Source organism: Pristiophorus japonicus, chromosome 17, assembly GCF_044704955.1.
Source record: "Pristiophorus japonicus isolate sPriJap1 chromosome 17, sPriJap1.hap1, whole genome shotgun sequence".
Lineage (NCBI taxonomy): Eukaryota > Metazoa > Chordata > Chondrichthyes > Pristiophoridae > Pristiophorus > Pristiophorus japonicus.
Window position 1 is genome coordinate 31,972,354 of NC_091993.1, and position 15,238 is coordinate 31,987,591.

General features: G+C 57.2%; 1 protein-coding gene and 1 long non-coding RNA gene across 3 annotated transcripts in view; one reads left to right on the top strand and one right to left on the bottom strand.

The window, feature by feature from the left end:
• The window catches only part of LOC139227653 (FERM domain-containing protein 5), a 340,559-nt gene that overhangs the window by 269,912 nt on the left and 55,409 nt on the right, over window positions 1–15,238 (top strand). The window contains exon 6 of the mRNA XM_070858574.1: window positions 13,013–13,136. Within this exon, the coding sequence (XP_070714675.1) occupies window positions 13,013–13,136 (124 nt within the window). The remainder of the gene's footprint in view (window positions 1–13,012; window positions 13,137–15,238) is intronic.
• Window positions 1–15,238, bottom strand: part of LOC139227654 (uncharacterized) — a 138,330-nt gene that overhangs the window by 86,216 nt on the left and 36,876 nt on the right. The window lies entirely within an intron of this gene.

A 15,238-nucleotide genomic window follows, 5' to 3' on the forward strand; every position in this document is an offset into this window, starting at 1 on the left:
CGTTGGACGATGCAGTGACTGACGTTGGGCGACGCATACGACGCAGTGACTGACGTTGGACGAAGCAGTGACTGACGTTGGACGACGCAGTGACTGACGTTGGACGACGCAGTGACTGACGTTGGACGACGCAGTGACTGACGTTGGACGATGCAGTGACTGACGTTGGGCGACGCAGTGACTGAGGTTGGACGATGCAGTGACTGACGTTGGACGAAGCAGTGACTGACGTTGGACGACGCAGTGACTGACGTTGGGCGACGCAGTGACTGACGTTGGGCGACGCAGTGACTGACGTTGGGCGAGTGACTGACGTTGGACGACGCAGTGACTGACGTTGGACGAAGCAGTGACTGACGTTGGGCGACGCAGTGACTGACGTTGGGCGACGCAGTGACTGACGTTGGGCGACGCAGTGACTGACGTTGGGCGACGCAGTGACTGACGTTGGGCGATGCAGTGACTGACTTTGAGCATGCAGTGACTGACGTTGGACGACGCAGTGACTGACGTTGGGCGACGCAGTGACTGACGTTGGGCGACGCAGTGACTGACGTTGGGCGACGCAGTGACTGACGTTGGACGAAGCAGTGAGTGACATTGGGCGATGCAGTGACTGACATTGGGCGACGCAGTGACTGACTGGCGATGCAGTGACTGACTTTGGGCGAAGCAGTGACTGACGTTGGACGAAGCAGTGAGTGACGTTGGGCGATGCAGTGACTGACGTTGGGCGATGCAGTGACTGACGTTGGGCGACGCAGTAACTGACGTTGGGCGATGCAGTGACTGACTTTGGGCATGCAGTGACTGACGTTGGACGACGCAGTTCGTTGGGCGATGCAGCGACTGACGTTGGACGATGCAGTGACTGACTTTGGGCGACGCAGTGACTGACGTTGGGCGACGCTGTGACTGACGTTGGGCGACGCAGTGACTGACGTTGGGCGACGCAGTGACTGACGTTGGCCGACGCAGTGACTGACGTTGGCCGACGCAGTGACTGACGTTGGGCGATGCAGTGACTGACGTTGGGCGACGCAGTGACTGATGTTGGGCGACGCAGTTACTGACGTTGGGCGACGCAGTGACTGACGTTGGACGACGCAGTGACTGACGGGCGACGCAGTGACTGACGTTGGGCGACGCAGTGACTGACGTTGGGCGACGCAGTGACTGACGCTGGGCGACGCAGTGACTGACGTTGGGCGACGCAGTGACTGACTTTGGGCGAAGCAGTGACTGATGTTGGACGAAGCAGTGACTGACGTTGGGCGACGCAGTGACTGACGTTGGGCGAGGCAGTGACTGATGTTGGTCGACGCAGTTCGTTGTGCGATGCAGCGACTGACGTTGGGCGATGCAGTGACTGACGTTGGACGACGCTGTGACTGACGTTGGGCGACGCTGTGACTGACGTTGGACGATGCAGTGACTGACGTTGGGCGATGCAGTGACTGACGTTGGGCGACGCAGTGACTGATGTTGGTCGACGCAGTGACTGACGTTGGGCGACGCAGTGACTGACGTTGGGCGACGCAGTGACTGAAGTTGGGCGACGCAGTGACTGACGTTGGGCGACGCAGTGACTGACGTTGGGCGATGCAGTGACTGACTTTGAGCATGCAGTGACTGACGTTGGACGACGCAGTTCGTTGGGCGATGCAGTGACTGACGTTGGGCGATGCAGTGACTGACGTTAGGCGACGCAGTGACTGACGTTGGGCGACGCAGTGACTGACGTTGGACGATGCAGTGACTGACGTTGGGCGACGCAGTGACTGACGTTGGGCGACGCAGTGACTGACGTTGGGCGACGCAGTGACTGACGTTGGGCGACGCAGTGACTGACGTTGGGCGACGCAGTGACTGACGTTGGGCGACGCAGTGACTGACGTTGGGCGATGCAGTGACTGACGTTGGGCGATGCAGTGACTGACGTTGGGCGACGCAGTGACTGACGTTGGGCGATGCAGTGACTGACTTTGGGCATGCAGTGACTGACGTTGGACGACGCAGTTCGTTGGGCGATGCAGTGACTGACGTTGAGCGATGCAGTGACTGACGTTGGGCGACGCAGTGACTGACGTTGGGCGTGGCAGTGCCTGACGTTGGGCGATGCAGTGACTGACGTTGGACGATGCAGTGACTGACACTGGATGATACAGTGACTGACGTTGGACGATGCAGTGGCTGACATTGGGCGATGCAGGCGACGCAGTGACTGACGTTGGACGACGCAGTGACTGACGTTGGACGACGCAGTGACTGACGTTGGGCGACGCAGTGACTGACGTTGGACGACGCATTGACTGATGTTGGGCGAAGCAGTGACTGACGTTGGACGAAGCAGTGACTGACGTTGAACGATGCTGTGACTGACATTGGACGAAGCAGTGACTGACGTTGGGCGACGCTGTGACTGACGTTGGGTGACGCAGTGACTGACGTTGGGCGACGCAGTGACTGACGTTGGGCGACGCAGTGACTGACGTTGGGCGACGCTGTGACTGACGTTGGGCGACGCTGTGACTGACGTTGGGCGACGCTGTGACTGACGTTGAACGATGCTGTGACTGACATTGGACGAAGCAGTGACTGACGTTGGGCGACGCTGTGACTGACGTTGGGCGACGCAGTGACTGACGTTGGGCGACGCAGTGACTGACGTTGGGCGATGCAGTGACTGACTTTGGGCGACGCAGTGACTGACGTTGGGCGACGCAGTGACTGACGTTGGGCGACGCAGTGACTGACGTTGGGTGATGCAGTGACTGACGTTGGGCGACGCAGTGACTGACGTTGGGTGATGCAGTGACTGACTTTGGGCATGCAGTGACTGACGTTGGACGACGCAGTTCGTTGGGCGATGCAGTGACTGACGTTGAGCGATGCAGTGACTGACGTTGGACGATGCAGTGACTGACGTTGGATGATGCAGTGACTGACGTTGGGCGACGCAGTGACTGACGTTGGACGATGCAGTGACTGACGTTGGGCGACGCAGTGACTGACGTTGGGCGACGCAGTGACTGACGTTGGGCGACGCAGTGACTGACGTTGGGCGACGCAGTGACTGACGTTGGGCGACGCAGTGACTGACGTTGGACGACGCAGTTCGTTGGGCGATGCAGTGACTGACGTTGGGCGATGCAGTGACTGACGTTAGGCGACGCAGTGACTGACGTTGGGCGACGCAGTGACTGACGTTGGACGATGCAGTGACTGACGTTGGGCGACGCAGTGACTGACGTTGGGCGACGCAGTGACTGACGTTGGGCGACGCAGTGACTGACGTTGGGCGACGCAGTGACTGACGTTGGGCGATGCAGTGACTGACGTTGGGCGATGCAGTGACTGACGTTGGGCGACGCAGTGACTGACGTTGGGCGATGCAGTGACTGACTTTGGGCATGCAGTGACTGACGTTGGACGACGCAGTTCGTTGGGCGATGCAGTGACTGACGTTGAGCGATGCAGTGACTGACGTTGGGCGACGCAGTGACTGACGTTGGGCGTGGCAGTGCCTGACGTTGGGCGATGCAGTGACTGACGTTGGACGATGCAGTGACTGACACTGGATGATACAGTGACTGACGTTGGACGATGCAGTGGCTGACATTGGGCGATGCAGGCGACGCAGTGACTGACGTTGGACGACGCAGTGACTGACGTTGGACGACGCAGTGACTGACGTTGGGCGACGCAGTGACTGACGTTGGACGACGCATTGACTGATGTTGGGCGAAGCAGTGACTGACGTTGGACGAAGCAGTGACTGACGTTGAACGATGCTGTGACTGACATTGGACGAAGCAGTGACTGACGTTGGGCGACGCTGTGACTGACGTTGGGTGATGCAGTGACTGACGTTGGGCGACGCAGTGACTGACGTTGGGCGACGCAGTGACTGACGTTGGGCGACGCTGTGACTGACGTTGGGCGACGCTGTGACTGACGTTGGGCGACGCTGTGACTGACGTTGAACGATGCTGTGACTGACATTGGACGAAGCAGTGACTGACGTTGGGCGACGCTGTGACTGACGTTGGGCGACGCAGTGACTGACGTTGGGCGACGCAGTGACTGACGTTGGGCGATGCAGTGACTGACTTTGGGCGACGCAGTGACTGACGTTGGGCGACGCAGTGACTGACGTTGGGCGACGCAGTGACTGACGTTGGGTGATGCAGTGACTGACGTTGGGCGACGCAGTGACTGACGTTGGGTGATGCAGTGACTGACTTTGGGCATGCAGTGACTGACGTTGGACGACGCAGTTCGTTGGGCGATGCAGTGACTGACGTTGAGCGATGCAGTGACTGACGTTGGACGATGCAGTGACTGACGTTGGATGATGCAGTGACTGACGTTGGACGATGCAGTGACTGACGTTGGGCGACGCAGGCGACGCAGTGACTGACGTTGGACGAAGCAGTGACTGACGTTGGGCGACGCAGTGACTGAGGTTGGGCGACGCAGTGACTGAGGTTGGACGATGCAGTGACTGACGTTGGACGACGCAGTGACTGACGTTGGACGATGCAGTGACTGACGTTGGACGATGCAGTGACTGACGTTGGACGACGCAGTGACTGACGTTGGGCGACGCAGTGACTGAGGTTGGACGATGCAGTGACTGACGTTGGACGAAGCAGTGACTGACGTTGGACGACGCAGTGACTGACGTTGGGCGACGCAGTGACTGACGTTGGGCGACGCAGTGACTGACGTTGGGCGAGTGACTGACGTTGGACGACGCAGTGACTGACGTTGGACGAAGCAGTGACTGACGTTGGGCGACGCAGTGACTGACGTTGGGCGACGCAGTGACTGACGTTGGGCGATGCAGTGATTGACTTTGGGCATGCAGTGACTGACGTTGGACGACGCAGTTCGTTGGGCGATGCAGCGACTGACGTTGGGCGATGCAGTGACTGACATTGGGCGATGCAGTGACTGATGTTGGATGATGCAGTGACTGACGTTGGACGATGCAGTGACTGACGTTGGGCGACGCAGTGACTGATGTTGGACGAAGCAGTGACTGACGTTGGGCGATGCAGTGACTGACTTTGGGCGAAGCAGTGACTAACGTTGGACGAAGCAGTGACTGACTTTGGGCGACGCCGTGACTGACGTTGGGCGATGCAGTGACTGACTTTGGACGATGCAGTGACTGACGTTGGGCGACGCAGTGACTGACTTTGGGCGACGCAGTGACTGACGTTGGGCGATGCTGTGACTGATGTTGGGCGACGCAGTGACTGACGTTGGGCGACGCAGTGACTGATGTTGGGCGACGCAGTGACTGACGTTGGGCGACGCAGTGACTGACTTTGGGCGACGCTGTGACTGATGTTGGGCGACGCAGTGACTGACGTTGGGCGACGCAGTGACTGACTTTGGGCGACGCAGTGACTGACGTTGGGCGATGCTGTGACTGACGTTGGGCGATGCTGTGACTGACGTTGGGCGAAGCAGTGACTGACGTTGGGCGATGCAGTGACTGACGTTGGACGATGCAGTGACTGACGCTGGATGATGCAGTGACTGACGTTGGACGATGCAGTGACTGACGTTGGGCAACGCAGGCGACGCAGTGACTGACGTTGGACGACGCAGTGACTGACGTTGGACAAAGCAGTGTCTGACGTTGGGCGACGCAGTGACTGACGGACGAAGCAGTGACTGATGTTGGGCGACGCAGTGAAAGACGTTGGGCGACGCAGTGACTGACGTTGGACGAAGCAGTGACTGATGTTGGGCGATGCAGTGACTGACTTTGGGCGACGCAGTGAAAGACGTTGGGCGAAGCAGTGACTGACGTTGGACGAAGCAGTGACTGACGTTGGGCATGCAGTGACTGACGTTGGACGACGCAGTTCGTTGGGCGATGCAGCGACTGACGTTGGGCGATGCAGTGACTGACGTTGGGCGACGCAGTGACTGACACGACGCAGTGACTGACGTTGGGCGACGCAGTGACTGACGTTGGACGACGCAGTGACTGACGTTGGACGATGCAGTGACTGACGTTGGGCGACGCAGTGACTGACGTTGGGCGACACAGTGACTGACGTTGGACGATGCAGTGACTGACGTTGGGCGACGCAGTGACTGACGTTGGGCGACGCAGTGACTGACGTTGGGCGACACAGTGACTGACGTTGGACGATGCAGTGACTGACGTTGGGCGACGCAGTGACTGACGTTGGGCGACGCAGTGACTGACGTTGGACGACGCAGTGACTGACGTTGGACGAAGCAGTGACTGACGTTGGGCGAAGCAGTGACTCATGTTGGACGAAGCAGTGACTGACGTTGGACGAAGCAGTGACTGACGTTGGGCGACGCAGTTACTGACGTTGGGCGACGCAGTGACTGACGTTGGACGACGCAGTGACTGACGGGCGACGCAGTGACTGACGTTGGGCGACGCAGTGACTGACGTTGGGCGACGCAGTGACTGACGTTGGGCGACGCAGTGACTGACGTTGGGCGACGCAGTTACTGACGTTGGGCGACGCAGTGACTGACGTTGGACGACGCAGTGACTGACGGGCGACGCAGTGACTGACGTTGGGCGACGCAGTGACTGACGTTGGGCGACGCAGTGACTGACGCTGGGCGACGCAGTGACTGACGTTGGGCGACGCAGTGACTGACGTTGGACGAAGCAGTGACTGACGTTGGGCGACGCAGTGACTGATGTTGGCCGACGCAGTGACTGACGTTGGGCGATGCAGCGACTGACGTTGGGCGACGCAGTGACTGACGCTGGGCGACGCAGTGACTGACTTTAGGCATGCAGTGACTGATGTTGGACGACGCAGTTCATTGGGCGATGCAGCGACTGACGTTGGGCGATGCTGTGACTGACGTTGGGCGATGCAGTGACTGACGTTGGACGATGCAGTGACTGACGTTGGGCGATGCTGTGACTGACGTTGGACGACGCAGTGACTGACGTTGGGCGACGCCGTGACTGACGTTGGACGATGCTGTGACTGACGTTGGGCGACGCTGTGACTGACGTTGGGCGACGCCGTGACTGACGTTGGACGATGCTGTGACTGATGTTGGGCGACGCAGTGACTGACGTTGGGCGACGCAGTGACTGACGTTGGACGAAGCAGTGACTGACGTTGGGCGACGCTGTGACTGACTTTGGGCGATGCAGTGACTGACGTTGGACGAAGCAGTGACTGACGTTGGGCGACGCTGTGACTGACGTTGGGCGACGCAGTGACTGACGTTGGTCGATGCAGTGACTGACGTTGGACGAAGCAGTGACTGACGTTGGGCGACGCTGTGACTGACGTTGGGCGACGCAGTGACTGACGTTGGTCGACGCAGTGACTGACGTTGGTCGACGCAGTGACTGACGTTGGGCGACGCAGTGACTGACGTTGGGCGACGCAGTGACTGACGTTGGGCGACGCAGTGACTGACGTTGCGCGACGCAGTGACTGACGTTGGTCGACGCAGTGACTGACGTTGGGCGACGCAGTGACTGACGTTGGGTGACGCAGTGACTGACGTTGGTCGACGCAGTGACTGACGTTGGTCGACGCAGTGACTGACGTTGGGCGACGCAGTGACTGACGTTGGGCGACGCAGTGACTGACGTTGGGCGATGCAGTGACTGACTTTGAGCATGCAGTGACTGACGTTGGACGACGCAGTTCGTTGGGCGATGCAGTGACTGACGTTGGGCGACGCAGTGACTGATGTTGGGCGACGCAGTGACTGACGTTGGACGATGCAGTGACTGACGTTGGGCGACGCAGTGATTGACGTTGGGCGACGCAGTGACTGACGTTGGGCGACACAGTGACTGACTTTGGGCGAAGCAGTGACTGACGTTGGGCGACGCAGTGACTGATGTTGGGCGATGCAGTGACTGATGTTGGGCGATGCAGTGACTGACGTTGGGCGACGCAGTGACTGACGTTGGGCGACGCTGTGACTGACGTTGGGCGATGCAGTGACTGATGTTGGGCGACGCAGTGACTGACTTTGGGCGAAGCAGTGACTGACGTTGGGCGACGCAGTGACTGACGTTGGGCGACGCAGTGACTGACGTTGGGCGACGCAGTGACTGACGTTGGGCGACGCAGTGACTGACGTTGGGCGACGCAGTGACTGACTTTGGGCGAAGCAGTGACTGACGTTGGGCGACGCAGTGACTGACGTTGGGCGACGCAGTGACTGACGTTGGGCGATGCAGTGACTGACGTTGGGCGACGCTGTGACTGACGTTGGACGACGCTGTGACTGACGTTGTGCGACGCTGTGACTGACGTTGGACGATGCAGTGACTGACGTTGGGCGATGCAGTGACTGACGTTGGACGATGCAGTGACTGACGCTGGATGATGCAGTGACTGACGTTGGACGATGCAGTGACTGACGTTGGGCAACGCAGTGACTGACGTTGGACAAAGCAGTGACTGACGTTGGGCGACGCAGTGACTGACGGACGAAGCAGTGACTGACGTTGGGCGACGCAGTGACTGACGTTGGGCGACGCAGTGAAAGACGTTGGGCGACGCAGTGACTGACTTTGGGCGAAGCAGTGACTGACGTTGGGCGATGCTGTGACTGACGTTGGGCGAAGCAGTGACTGACGTTGGACGATGCAGTGACTGACGCTGGATGATGCAGTGACTGACGTTGGACGATGCAGTGACTGACGTTGGGCGACGCAGTGACTGACGTTGGACGAAGCAGTGACTGACGTTTGACGAAGCAGTGACTGACGTTGGGCGATGCAGTGACTGACGTTGGGCGAAGCAGTGACTGACGTTGGACGAAGCAGTGACTGACGTTGGGCGAAGCAGTGACTGACGTTGGGCGACGCAGTGACTGACGTTGGGCGACGCAGTGACTGACGTTGGGCGACGCAGTGACTGACGTTGGACGACGCAGTGACTGACGTTGGGCGACGCAGTGACTGACGTTGGGCGACGCAGTGACTGACGTTGCGCGACGCAGTGACTGACGTTGGTCGACGCAGTGACTGACGTTGGGCGACGCAGTGACTGACGTTGGGTGACGCAGTGACTGACGTTGGTCGACGCAGTGACTGACGTTGGGCGACGCAGTGACTGACGTTGGGCGACGCAGTGACTGACGTTGGGCGATGCAGTGACTGACTTTGAGCATGCAGTGACTGACGTTGGACGACGCAGTTCGTTGGGCGATGCAGTGACTGACGTTGGGCGACGCAGTGACTGATGTTGGGCGACGCAGTGACTGACGTTGGACGATGCAGTGACTGACGTTGGGCGACGCAGTGATTGACGTTGGGCGACGCAGTGACTGACGTTGGGCGACACAGTGACTGACTTTGGGCGAAGCAGTGACTGACGTTGGGCGACGCAGTGACTGATGTTGGGCGATGCAGTGACTGATGTTGGGCGATGCAGTGACTGACGTTGGGCGACGCAGTGACTGACGTTGGGCGACGCTGTGACTGACGTTGGGCGATGCAGTGACTGATGTTGGGCGACGCAGTGACTGACTTTGGGCGAAGCAGTGACTGACGTTGGGCGACGCAGTGACTGACGTTGGGCGACGCAGTGACTGACGTTGGGCGACGCAGTGACTGACGTTGGGCGACGCAGTGACTGACGTTGGGCGACGCAGTGACTGACTTTGGGCGAAGCAGTGACTGACGTTGGGCGACGCAGTGACTGACGTTGGGCGACGCAGTGACTGACGTTGGGCGACGCAGTGACTGACGTTGGGCGACGCTGTGACTGACGTTGGACGACGCTGTGACTGACGTTGTGCGACGCTGTGACTGACGTTGGACGATGCAGTGACTGACGTTGGGCGATGCAGTGACTGACGTTGGACGATGCAGTGACTGACGCTGGATGATGCAGTGACTGACGTTGGACGATGCAGTGACTGACGTTGGGCAACGCAGTGACTGACGTTGGACAAAGCAGTGACTGACGTTGGGCGACGCAGTGACTGACGGACGAAGCAGTGACTGACGTTGGGCGACGCAGTGACTGACGTTGGGCGACGCAGTGAAAGACGTTGGGCGACGCAGTGACTGACTTTGGGCGAAGCAGTGACTGACGTTGGGCGATGCTGTGACTGACGTTGGGCGAAGCAGTGACTGACGTTGGACGATGCAGTGACTGACGCTGGATGATGCAGTGACTGACGTTGGACGATGCAGTGACTGACGTTGGGCGACGCAGTGACTGACGTTGGACGAAGCAGTGACTGACGTTTGACGAAGCAGTGACTGACGTTGGGCGATGCAGTGACTGACGTTGGGCGAAGCAGTGACTGACGTTGGACGAAGCAGTGACTGACGTTGGGCGAAGCAGTGACTGACGTTGGGCGACGCAGTGACTGACGTTGGGCGACGCAGTGACTGACGTTGGGCGACGCAGTGACTGACGTTGGACGACGCAGTGACTGACGTTGGGCGACGCAGTGACTGACTTTGGGCGACGCAGTGACTGACGTTGGGCGACGCAGTGACTGACGTTGGGCGACGCAGTGACTGACGTTGGACGACGCAGTGACTGACGTTGGGCGACGCAGTGACTGACGTTGGCCGACGCAGTGACTGACGTTGGGCGACGCAGTGACTGACTTTGGGCATGCAGTGACTGATGTTGGACGACGCAGTTCATTGGGCGATGCTGTGACTGACGTTGGGCGATGCTGTGACTGACGTTGGACGATGCAGTGACTGAAGTTGGGCGATGCTGTGACTGACTTTGGGCGATGCAGTGACTGACGTTGGGCTCGCACGTAGAGCAGGGGGAGGGGTCCTGTGTCTGTCAGTTTACAGACAGCGTTGGTTGAGAATTCCGGGCTCTTCAGTCGCAGCATGGAATTGTTAGCCGGAGAGAACCAACCCTGGCACCCCTGACCGAGCAGCTCTCTCTCAGTGTGGCATTGATGAGCGGGACATGCGCTCGATGATGTGCTCAGCTGCCAACCACATGTAACAAGGGCGAGAATGAAAAGAAAGAATGACTTGCATTTATATAGCGCCTTTCACCATCTCAGGATGTTCCAAACCGCTTTACAGCCAATGAAGTACTGTTTTAAAGTGTTGTAATGTAGGAAATGTGGCAGCCAATTTGCACACAACATGCTCCACCCTCTGACGGTGCGACGCTCCATCAGCATTCCCCCTCCGACAGTGTGGCACTCCCTCAGTACTGCCCTCCGACGGTGCAGCGCTCCCTCAGCATTGCCCCTCTGACAATGTGACACTCCCTCAGTACTGCCCTCCGACGGTGCAGCATTCCCTCAGTACTGCCCCTCTGAATGCGGCGCTCCCTCAGCACTGCCCCTCTGACAATGTGGCGCTCCCTCAGTACTGCCCCTCCGACAGTGCGGCGCTCCCTCAGTACTGCCCCTCCGACAGTGCGGCGCTCCCTCAGTACTGCCCCTCCGACAGTGCGGCGCTCCCTCAGCACTGCCCCTCCGACAGTGCGGCGCTCCCTCATCACTGCACTGGAGTGTTAGCCTGGATTCTTTGTGGTCAAGTCCCTGACGTGGGAATTGAACCCACGACCTTCTGACTCAGAGTTGAGGGTGCTGACCACTGAGCCGCGATTCACAGGACTGAGCTCCTGCCCATTCTCTGCCGCTGGCCTCCCATTCACCCCGGCACAACTGGGAGTCGGAGAAAGAATCTCCCGGCCATAATGGCCGAGCCCGTGAGCGCTGCCCCGGGCTATGGGACACCCAGTGCCGCACCGACCCCCGAGCCCACCCAGTACCGCACCCCTCCGGGCCCACCCAGTACCGCACTCCCCCCCCCCCCCCCCCGGGCCCACCCAGTACCACACCCCTCCGGGCCACCCAGTACCGCACTCCCCCCCCCCCCCCCACCCCCTCCGGGCCCACCCAGTACCGCACTTCCCCCCCCCCCCCCCGGGCCCACCCAGTACCACACCCCTCCGGGCCACCCAGTACCGCACTCCCCCCCCCCCCCCCACCCCCTCCGGGCCCACCCAGTACCACACTCCTCCCTCCCCACCCCCCCCCCCCCCCCCGGGCTCACCCAGTACCACACCCCCCCGGGCCCACCCAGTACCGCACTCCCTCCACCCCACCGGGCCCACCCAGTACCGCACCAACCCTCAGTAACTCACCCTCCGTCGTACTCCGCTGATAACTGTGTTTGTTATTTTTGACATTGAGGAAGAGGTCAGTGACTGCAAGCTCTCTCCGCAGCGTTCCCTGGTTACTACATCACTCAACCTACAGTTAGAGCACCAACGGTCGGCCAGTTTTACTGTGTCAATTATTTGTTAATAATAAATTTGTTTCTGTCCTTTTCTGTATTCCTCTCAGTGTGTATAAACCCATTCTTTTTCTCTGTCTCTTTTTACCCTTCTCTCTCCATTATCATTCACTTCCATCTTTTCTCATCCCCCTCCACCCTCCCTTTTTGTGTGTGTCTCTATCTCTGTCTCTCTCTATCTCTGTCTCTCATTCTCTCTATGTCTCTCTCTCTATGTCTCTCTCTCTGTCTCTCTCTCTGTCTCTCACTCTCTGTCTCTCACTCTGTCTCTCTCTCTCTCTGTTCTCATTCTCTCTCTCTCTCTGTTCTCATTCTCTCTCAATCTGTCTCTCTATGTCTCTCTATGTCTCTCACTCTGTCTCTCTCTCTCTTTCTCTCTGTCTCTCACTCTGTCTCTCACTCTCTGTCTCACTCTCTGTCTCTCTCTCTCCCTCGCTCTCTCTCTCTCACTCTGTCCCTCTCTCTCTGTCCCTCTCTGTCTCTCACTCTCTGTCTCTTTCTCTCTGTCTCTCTCTCTCTCTCTCACTCTCTCACTCTCGCTCTCTCGCTCTCTCTGTTCTCCCTGGCTCACTCTCCCACGGGAGCGCACAGTATTCTGCATTAATTAATTGAAAACCCAATATCGCACAAGGTGAATATTGATATTACTCAGAGCATGAGAAAGGTCTCTTTTTTGAAATTATTTTGTTTATTTTAAGATGTTCTCAATTCTAGCTGAAATCGGTGACTATGATGCAGGGAAGCACCCTGAAGGATACAGCTCCAAGTTCCAGTTCTTCCCCAAACATTCCGAGAAGCTGGAAAGAAAGATTGCCGAGATCCACAAAGCTGAACTGAGGTACAGTCCGAGAATTAGCGTTAATGTGAATTATGGACAGACTCTGTTGAGATAGTTTCACGGTGATGGTGTGAATGAGAAACAGAGAGTGCAAGAGAGAAAGAAAGACTTGCATTTATATAGTGCCTTTCATGACCTCAGGACATCCCAAAGCGCTTTACAGCTAATGAAGTACTTTTGGAGTGGACTCACTGTTGTAATGTAGGAAACGCGGCAGCCAGTTTGTGCACAGCAAGCTCCCACAAACAGAAATTAGATAAATAGATCTTGTTTGAGGGATATATATTGGCCAAGACACCGGGGCTAACTCCCCTGCTGTTCTTCAAAATTGTTCCATGGTATCTTTAACATGGTATTTTTTGATAGGGCAGTTTAAAGTCTCATGCAAAAGACGGTCCCTCTGACAGTGCAGCGCTCCCTCAGTACTGCCCCTTCGACAGTGCGGCGCTCCCTCAGTACTGCCCCTCTGACAGTGCGGCGCTCCCTCAGCTATGCCCCTCTGACAGTGCGGCGCTCCCTCAGTACTGCCCCTCCGACAGTGCAGTGCTCCCTCAGAACTGCCCCTCCGACAGTGTGGCACTCCCTCAGCCCTGCCCCTCCGACAGTGCAGCGCTCCCTCTGTACTGCCCCTCTGACAGTGCAGCGCTCCCTCAGTACTGCCACTCCGACAATGCAGCGCTCCCTCAGTACTGCCCCTCCGACAGTGGGGCGCTCCTTCAGTACTGCCCTTCCGACAGTGCAGTACTCCTTCAGTACTGCCCCTCCGACAGTGCAGCGCTCCCTCAGTGCTGCCCCTCCGACAGTGCGGCGCTCCCTCAGTACTGCCCCTCCAACAGTGCGGCGCTCCCTCAGTACTGCCCCTGCGACAGTGCAGCGCTCCCTAAGTACTGCCCCTCCGACAGTGCGGCGCTCCCTCAGTACTGCCCCTCCGACAGGGCAGAATTCTCCTGTGGCCAAATGAATCCATTTCTAGACTGACACGAGACGTGGCCATATCCGCTCAGCAGCTGTACCTGTTGGGGAGCGCGGAGCTGTTACTGCTGCTCAGCCAGTGCACGGGATCACACTCCACGTGAAGGAATTCAATCTGTCAGCACGACCCGGAGAAATGACTTGAACTCTTGACCATTCTGAATTTGAGGAGCTCAAAATTGGAAACTGGATAAAAACTGGGTCTTAGCTGTCCGAATTGAAATGGCCCTGAGGAGCCAATCACTGGAGCAGCGATGGGGCCGAACAAATCTAAACAAACGTGTTGGTGTACGCAGGGTCAGGAACGATTAGTCCTTTTCTCGGTCCTGTTTGGTTCCAGTACTTTGGATGTAGGATATGCTACTGGTGTATCAAAACTATCTGATGAGTCATAAATAATTGAATCATTCCCACTTTCAACTCCTTCCATGTCTGTAGGTAAAATATGATCAATATGAACAAACCTAACTTGTGCATTATCAAACATCTTGACCAAATATGTGCGAGGACCACATATCTTCACCACTCTTCGTAGTAATCACTTTACCCATTTATGATGATGGTTCTTCACTCTCACCTTCCGGTTTAATTTCACACTTCTCTCTTTTACTCTACCTCTATCATGATTCTCTTTCTGTCTTAATTGTGTCTCTTCTACGTACTCTGCCAAATTTGGTTTTAACAACGAGAATCTGGTTCGTGGTTGTCGTTTGAGAAACAACTCTGCTGGTGTTCTGGTAGTATGAGGAGTATTACGATACGTAATTTGAAAATTAGCCAATTTATGGTCCAATAACAACTGTCGTTTCTTTGGATTTGGATTCAACATCAGTGTGTTGAGGGCACGTTTTACAATTTGTACAGTGCGCTTTGCTGCACCATTCAAAGCAGGATGGTATGGTGGAACCTTGGTATGTTTCACACCATTTTTGCTCGTGAACTGTGCAAATTCTTCTGAATGAAATTCTGGTCCATTATCCGAAACAATTTCTTCTGGGAGGCCAAATGAAGAAAATAATCTTCGTAAACTGTCTAATGTTTTACTTGTTGTTATTTTCCACATTGGAATCACCTTGCCCCACTTCGAATGGCTATCAATCACAATGAACAATTGCTGACCTTCTAGCTCA